At 48.1% G+C, this 8,158-nt stretch overlaps 1 protein-coding gene across 2 annotated transcripts; it reads left to right on the top strand.

The window, feature by feature from the left end:
• The first annotated feature begins 3,251 nt into the window (after positions 1 to 3,251).
• FEM1A (fem-1 homolog A) lies at positions 3,252 to 7,217 on the top strand. 2 transcript variants are annotated; one of them, XM_044658492.1, is made up of 2 exons: positions 3,252 to 4,098; positions 4,234 to 7,217. In XM_044658492.1, the coding sequence occupies exons 1-2, from the start codon at positions 3,350 to 3,352 to the stop codon at positions 5,378 to 5,380; spliced, it is 1,896 nt and encodes a 631-aa protein (XP_044514427.1). In that variant the 5' UTR covers positions 3,252 to 3,349; the 3' UTR covers positions 5,381 to 7,217. The 2 variants fall into 2 exon arrangements, with proteins under 2 accessions (XP_044514427.1, XP_044514426.1); XM_044658491.1 differs by having other exon boundaries at positions 3,252 to 7,217.
• The last annotated feature ends 941 nt before the right edge of the window (positions 7,218 to 8,158 follow it).

The following is an 8,158-nucleotide window of genomic DNA, read 5'->3' as shown; positions in this document are numbered from 1 at the left end:
CTACTGCTGTAAGAAATGGAGACATTTTGGAAAAATCTAAGAAGCCTTAAATGAAATAATGCAAAGTAAAATGAGCAGAACCAGAAGAATAATGTGCCCAGTAACAATATTATAATTGTGAAAAACTTCACAAAGTCTACTGTGATGGATACAATGATCCACCATAACTCCAAAGGACTCATGATGAAAAATGTGTACCTCCAGATAGACAACTGGACTCAGAATGCAGATTAAAGCATTTCTTCTCTCTCTCTGTCTGTCTGTCTCTCTCTTTCTCTGTCTCTCTCTCTCCAGATATGGAAATATTTAACATGATTTGATATATATGATGGGTTCTATTTCTTACCATTTCCATGGTTGGGGGGAGAGAATAGAGAGAGGCAGATAATTGGTAACTGAAAAAATAAAAGTGATACATATTTGTGTGAGGTTTTGATTGTGTCTAGACAATTGTCTCTGAATCACTTGATATAGCTACTACTGCTTTATAGAACTGTTTCAGAGTCTGGCTGAAATAATGAAAGCTTCAACCTTGTATTCCATTCTAGCTTGTATCTGAATTTAGATTTTAATCCAACACATGCAGAAAATCCACTTTCACAAACACATGATATGGGAAAGGCATGGTGTACTTCTCAGATTTATCAGATTACTCACTTCCAGAAAGTGAATTTAAGCAAAAGAAAAGGTTTCAAAGGGCCAGAAAAAAAAAAAATTTGTTTTCCCTTCCCCACTCCAATCAGGCACAAATGAATCACTAAGAATATAAATCCACTGGGGCCAAAAATAGCTGACATTTATGCTGCCTTAAGGTTTGCAAAGCATTATTACAAGCATTATCTCATCTGAGCTTTAAAACAGCCCTGGACAGTAGGTACTTCAGATATCATAACCCCATTTTACACAGGAGGAAACCAAGGCTTAGAGAAATGAAGTAATCTGCCCTTGATCAACCAGCCAGTGTCCCTTCAAGTCTAACCATCTCCACAATATTAATCTACCATACAGGACAAAAGGTATAAATGTCATCTATTTTAGGCTCAGTGGATTTATATTCTCAGTGATTCATTTGTGCCTGATAAGAAAAAAAACTCAAAACTTGTTTTTTGGATAGAAAAAAAATTGTCAAGTGATTAAGACAATGTACCCTTTATAAACAATAAAAGACATATAGGTATTTTTTCAGTTACAAATTTTCTTCCTCCTTCTACCTATGGAGATGGTAAAATATATGATATTCTTGGGGATTCATTTGTTATCTCCTTGGCTTTTTGAAACTTTTTCTCTTGCCTAGATTCACTTCCTGGAAATGAGTAATCTGATAAATCTGGTAAGCACCTGATGCCTTTTCCCATATCATGTACCTTGAATACCCTGCAGAGGATTTTATCATTGATCCTGTGGGTGACAGAGAATCACTGAAATTAAGTCAGGGGTTCTTTAGTTTTTTTGTGTGATGGATGCCTTTGGCAGTCTGGGGAAGCCTATCGATCTGTTCTCAGAATGTTAATACATACATGCAAAGGAAATAAATGATATTGTTATCAACATTTTTGTTTAAAAATCAAGTTCATAGCCTCAAAGGCAAGAACCTCTAGCTAGTTAGGACTTTAAATCCCCTTATTTAAAATGGGGAAAGGCAAGTGACTAATTCAAAGTGAGTCATTGGGGTTAACATGCAGTTCTACCGACTCCCAGTCTGGCACATACTGAGTATGATGGTCTGATACCCCAGGTCCCAGGGCGTTGGGAAGCTGAAGTAGTGTAGAAAATGGGATGGACTTGTTTTTAAACCTAGAGTTTGAATATCCCTTGGAGACCATGGAGTCCATGCTGGAAGAAAGTTGAACGACTTGCCAAGTCTGAGGCAGGATTGGAACTTGGGTCTTCCAGACTCCAACTACCCTACTCTTCCCTTTGTGCCAAGAAATAGTTGAATAACCCTGGCTGTGGCCAGTCACACTAGCATCCTGTGTGTTATATCTAGACAGTGGGCAGTTTTGCTGGTTGTTTCCAGGTTCTGGGATGCTCTCTCTCATCTCTATCTCCTTCACGTCCCAGCTAAAATTTCACCTTTTAGCAGTCTTTCCCAACCCCTTTAATGCTAGTGCCTTCCCTCTGTGATCACTCATTTATAATGGCTGTAATTTGGAGAGAGTAGTTTGCAAATTGTCTCCCCACATTAGACTGGGAGCTCCTAGAGGGCGGGTCTTTTGTCCTTCTTTGTAACGCCAGTGTTTAGCAGAGCCCCCTAACAATTAACAGTAGGTGTTCAATAGAACTAATTACATGACTTTCCCTCTCTGGGCCTCAGTTTCCTCATCTGTAAAATGAGTTGGACTAGATGACGCACCTCAGCTCCTCCCATGCCCCTTTGTTTCCTCCCCACACTCCCCCCCACGCACCCCCCATTTCCTCCTACACTCTTGGCAGGTTTGGGACGATTGTGTCCATAACTATATGGTGCGCCGGCGACATAGACGAAATAAAGCAAGAGAAATGAGTACACAGGGGACTTTTGTGGCGCAGGTGGCAACCATCTCCCCGGGGCTCCCTAGCGCCCCCTATGCTCTCCTCGAGAGCGCCTTACCTACCACCCGCCTAGAAACTGACACCAAAACCCCGCCTTAATCTGCCCGGAAGGCGGTCCCATCATCCAAGTTTTTGATTGGTTCATTGCCGCCCTCTTGCTCCCAAAGGTTGCCGGGAAATGAAGTTCTCCGGCGGTTGAAAGCCGTTGAAGGCAGTTGAAAGTGGGTGCGGCGGGGGTGGGGGGTGGGGGGAGTAAACGACTCGGGACTATCTTCTACTTGCTATTGGCTAACGGGCGGTGACGTTCGAAAGAGCCTATCCTATCCAAAGATTCCTCACTTTTCTCATACAACCGGTGAGAGGAAAGTGGGGCGGAGGAGGTGCTTTGCATACTGGGAAGCATAGTTCGGCCAAGATCCTCAGCCCTAGCCCTGCAGCCACCAGAGGCTCGTTGATAGAAACTACAATTCCCACACACGCCCCTCTCTCTTCTGATTATCACGAACAGCGTCCCCGTTTCTTCCTAACACTTCCGGAAATCTTGGTCTGTGTGGCTGCCGTCCCTAACGGAGAACTACATTTCCCGGCGGCCCTCGCGCGCGACGAGCCTCCAGGCTCCTCCCCGTCGCCGGGCGCCATTTTGTCCTGCCTCCGGCAGGCCTAAGATGGCGGCGGGGGAGAGGGAGAAGGTTGTTGGGCTCTAGTTCGGCTGCCGCCGCTCTCGGCTCGGCTCGGCTCGGCTCGGCTCGGCTCGGCTCGGCTCGGCTAGGCCTTGCCCCGGCCCCGCGCGGCTGATGGGCGGGGAGCAGCTCGCGCCATGGATCTGCGCACGGCCGTGTACAACGCCGCGCGCGACGGCAAGCTGCAGCTGCTGCAGAAGCTGCTGAGCGGCCGCAGCCGGGAGGAGCTGGACGAGCTGACCGGGGAGCCGGCGGCTGGAGCGGCGGGGGCGGCGGCTGGGGGCCCAGCCGCCGGGGGCACCCCGCTGCTCATCGCCGCCCGCTATGGCCACTTGGACGTAGTGGAGTACCTGGTGGACCGCTGTGGCGCCAGTGTAGAGGCTGGCGGGTCTGTGCACTTCGACGGCGAGACTATCGAGGGCGCGCCGCCACTATGGGCTGCCTCAGCCGCCGGGCACCTGGGAGTAGTGCAGAGCCTGCTGCGGCGTGGGGCCTCAGTGAACCGCACCACCCGCACCAACTCCACACCTCTGCGAGCCGCCTGCTTCGATGGGCACCTGGATGTGGTGCGCTACCTGGTGGGCGAGCACCAGGCCGACCTGGAGGTGGCCAACCGCCACGGGCATACGTGCCTCATGATTTCCTGCTACAAGGGCCATCGCGAGATTGCCCGCTACCTGCTGGAGCAAGGTGCGCAGGTGAACCGCCGCAGCGCTAAAGGCAACACTGCGCTTCATGATTGCGCTGAATCCGGAAGCCTGGAGATCCTGCAGCTGCTTCTGGGATGCAAGGCACGCATGGAGCGTGATGGCTATGGCATGACACCACTGCTGGCGGCCAGCGTCACAGGCCACACCAACATTGTAGAGTACCTCATCCAGGAGCAGCCCGCCCCTGAAGTCCAAGTCCAACCCAAGCTGCTGCAGCGGGAGGAAGAAGAAGAGGAATCCGCTGCCGCCGCTGCTGGACCCAGCACCAGCAGTGGTGCAGAGGAGGCCCAGTCACCAGAGCCTTATGAGAGCTGCTGCCCCACCAGCCGAGAAGCTGCTGTGGAGGCTTTGGAGTTGCTTGGGGCCACCTTCGTAGACAAAAAGAGGGACCTGCTAGGTGCCCTCAAGTACTGGAGGAGGGCCATGGAGCTGCGGCACCAGGGGGGCGAATATCTGCCCAAGCCCCAGCCCCAACAGCTAGTCCTGGCTTATGATTACTCCAGGGAAGTGAATACCCCAGAAGAATTGGAAGCCCTTATTACCGACCCAGATGAGGTGAGGATGCAGGCCTTGTTGATCCGGGAGCGCATCCTGGGACCCTCCCACCCAGACACTTCCTACTACATTCGCTACAGAGGGGCAGTATATGCAGACTCCGGCAACTTTGAAAGGTGCATTCATTTGTGGAAGTATGCCCTAGACATGCAACAGAACAACCTAGAACCTCTGAGCCCCATGACAGCTAGCAGTTTCCTCTCTTTTGCAGAACTCTTCTCCTATGTGCTGCAGGACCGAACCACCAAGGGCAGTCTGGGCACCCAAATTGGCTTCGCTGACCTCATGGGTGTGCTTAGTAAAGGAGTACGAGAAGTAGAGAGGGCGTTGCAGCACCCCAAAGACCCTGGTGACTCCTCACAGTTCACCAAAGCCCTAGCTATTATCCTCCACCTAATATATCTTTTGGAAAAAGTGGAATGTACCCCAGAACAAGAGCACCTCAAACGTCAGACTGTCTACAGGCTTCTCAAATGTAGTCCCCGGGGCAAGAATGGTTTTACCCCTTTGCATATGGCTGTGGACAAGGACACAACTGCTGTGGGCCGCTACCCAGTGGGCAAGTTTCCTTCTCTGCACGTGGTGAATGTGTTATTAGAATGTGGGGCTGACCCAGACAGCAGGGACTTTGACAACAACACCCCATTGCACATAGCTGCCCAAAACAACTGCCCTCTGATCATGAGTGCCCTGATGGAGGCTGGTGCCCACATGGATGCAACTAATGCCTTCAAGAAAACTGCCTATGAACTGCTGGATGAAAAGCTGCTCAGCAAGAGCACCATGCAGCCCTTCAACTATATTACCCTCCAGTGCCTTGCAGCCCGTGCCCTAGACAAGCACAAGGTCCCATACAAGGGCTTCATCCCTGAAGAACTGGAGGCTTTCATTGAACTGCACTGAATGGGGGGAGGGCGCCCCTCACCATCCCTCCTTGCTCAGTCATCCTCAGAGGAGAGGGAAGTACCAAGGCTTTGTAGCACCTTATATTTCCCACCTTTCCAGATAGTGTGGGATGGCTTCTGGTGAAACGTGCCTCAGGGGCGGGATCTAGAGCTTCCATATTCCCCATTGACTACTCCTTTGAGTGAGAAATCCAGAGTCAGTACACCATAAAGGCCTTCAGGGGAGTGCACCAGAAGAGCTGCCTTCCCTTGAACAACCCACTTATTGATAGAAGGGAGAAAGTCATGCAAGTTCTTTTATGAATTCTGTCCTCCTAAGTGCTGGGAGACTTTCATTGACCTTACCCTAGGGGCAGAGGGATGAAAGCTATTGCCTTCCTCACCTACTGACAGAGAAGCAGGAAGTGGTATACTCCCCTCTTCCCCTTGGATGCCAGATGAACTCAGCTGACGGTGTTCTTGAATAGCTATCTCCTGACCGATGGGTTGCAGCTTTGGAGCAAGTTTGCAATTCAAGAAGCAAGGCGATTTCTTCCAGTCTGTCCCCAAATACTCTGTGTTGTTCTAGTTACCATAGAGTGGGAGTCAGCTGGAGCCCAGTAGAACTGGCCACCATTTAACACAGCTTTCATTTGGTTTGGTTTTTATTTTTCAAGTGGCCAGCCTGCAAGTGTTGTGCAGAAGTCCTAAGATTTTGCTGCCTGTTTGTGAAGCTGGATTTCTGTGGTTCCCCCCTACATCCCCATCCTCACTGACAGATCCGTTTAGTTTAAAGCAGTATTTGTTTTGCAGTCCTTGGAATGGGCAATGCAGGTCAAAATGGTATGTGGAGAATTGTGTGTGCTTTACATTTAAGATGGAAGTCTGTGGCTTCAATCCATAAAGCTGTAATAGGACAATTCCATTTTGAAAACCTCACTTCTACTCTTTGCACATGAACCTCCCAGTTCCTCCACTCTCAGTAGGAGATCCCCTAACTCTTGCTTAGAAACCATGAACAGGGTCTATGCTAAAGGAGCTGTGTTCAACACTAGTTCTCTGATCCAGAAATAGCCACCAAAACTTCATTTCCATGTTAAAGCCAGAGAACATTATTTCCCACCCAGTGTCACAGTCTCCATGCCCATTTTGTAATTTAATTGATAGACTCGGTGATTTGGGAGCCATAATTGTTTTAAAAGCCATCTTCCAAAGCTGATCCCATGAACAAGGTCCCATATATGGCAAAAGTTTAATAAAATGCAATTAGAATGTGATTATTAGGCCAACAGCCCGTGACAGGCTTTAAACTAGAGTTTACAGAAAGCTCTGTTTCCCATAGCCCAGGGTTAAGTGCTGGCCAAGAGCAGGTGGTCCTGGAAAAACATGCCATCATAGCAGTTTTTCTCAGGACAGATGACTGACTACATGGGCTTTGGCAGGCAGCAAAGAGATTTTCGGCCCTGCCAAAGTGAAAGTCTAGCAGAAAAGGTTAAACAGCTGCCCTCTTCATTTTTGGAGAAAGGTCACGCTCAGGAAAGTGAAGTTTTGACACTAATATACTGTACTGCATATGCTAAAAGCCACCACTAGATTAGTGTTTGCAGGCCACCAAAGACCAGGATGTTGATAATCTGATGCCCTCCCCCTTTAAGGAAATTAGGTCTGTCATATTAGTTTTGCGGTGTTAAACTATAAAATGATTTATTTATAAGACAGCTTAACGTCTATCAAGGTGGAAAATGCAGTTAATGTTCTCACTGGAATGCAGAATAAACTAAAAAAAAAAAATAAGCTTGTTTAATGTGTGAGCCTAAGCTCCTCTATTTAAATAATTAAAAAGAAAAGGCATTAGACTGACTTGGCTGGGAATTCCTTGGTGATTGCTGGTTTGTGTGGCAGTGGGAATGGTGGGAGGAGGGAGGTGGGGCGGGGCATGAATGGGTTGGATAGGGGTGGGAGCCTCTGCCTATTCTAGTGCAGCCTTGGATTCCAGGACTAAGATGCCCAGCCCCCCCACACATACCCACTCCGTGGTGGTACACGCCATCTAAACTACAGTTGGTCTGGTTGTGAAAAGATTTCTTTTGTCCTCTCTTATAATTCATTGGCTAATGGAGTCTTAAGTCCTTAAAGAACCTTAGAAACTTAACACCCTGCTTCTGAGTAGAACTGTTCCTGTAAAACAGCACAGACCCCAACTTTAAAACCAAGAACTAAGGCCAGGCAGGAAAGTTCCTATCACAAACAACTTAAAGAGTCCCTTGTCAGGCAGTTCCTGGAAGGCTGGGGACAGTATCTTTGGACTGTTGGATTTAACCTACGGGACCTGCAATTCTCCAATGTTGGCTTCTGTCCCAAAAGACAAGGCATCTGGTGTGTATCTGGATCTCAGGGGAAAGGAGCTTCCTTTTTGATGAACTCTAAAGTGAAGCTTACCTAATGACTATTCCAGGAGCACTATCTCCCTGGAAAGGATGCAAACTTGGGAGAAAGTAATCTCTTTTCCCCATTTCATGCTTCTTCATCAACTTAAGTTACAGCCTTAAACCTGTTGGTGCAGTAGAATTTTTATAAATTAGTCATTCCACAAGTTTGTTTTAATTCTGAAAATCAAATCTAACCCCTTTATAGTCACCAATGGCCACCACCCTTCTTACTGTGATAAGAGGCCATATGCCAGTGAGGGGTCATGACCTGATGCCCAAATGTTAAGATGGGGTTCTGTAGCTTTCTAGTTCTATGCATCTAACACTGTAAGTATAACTGAGCCAGCACAGTTACTGTGTAAATTCCA

Source organism: Gracilinanus agilis, chromosome 1, assembly GCF_016433145.1.
Source record: "Gracilinanus agilis isolate LMUSP501 chromosome 1, AgileGrace, whole genome shotgun sequence".
Taxonomy (NCBI): domain Eukaryota; kingdom Metazoa; phylum Chordata; class Mammalia; order Didelphimorphia; family Didelphidae; genus Gracilinanus; species Gracilinanus agilis.
The sequence above is the reverse complement of the archived record's forward strand: the minus strand, read 5'-3'. Positions and strand labels throughout refer to the sequence as shown.

Excerpts from the sequence above, each read along its gene's own strand:
- FEM1A (XM_044658491.1), top strand. The coding sequence starts at position 3,350 with ATGGATCTGCGCACGGCCGTGTACAACGCCGCGCGCGACGGCAAGCTG.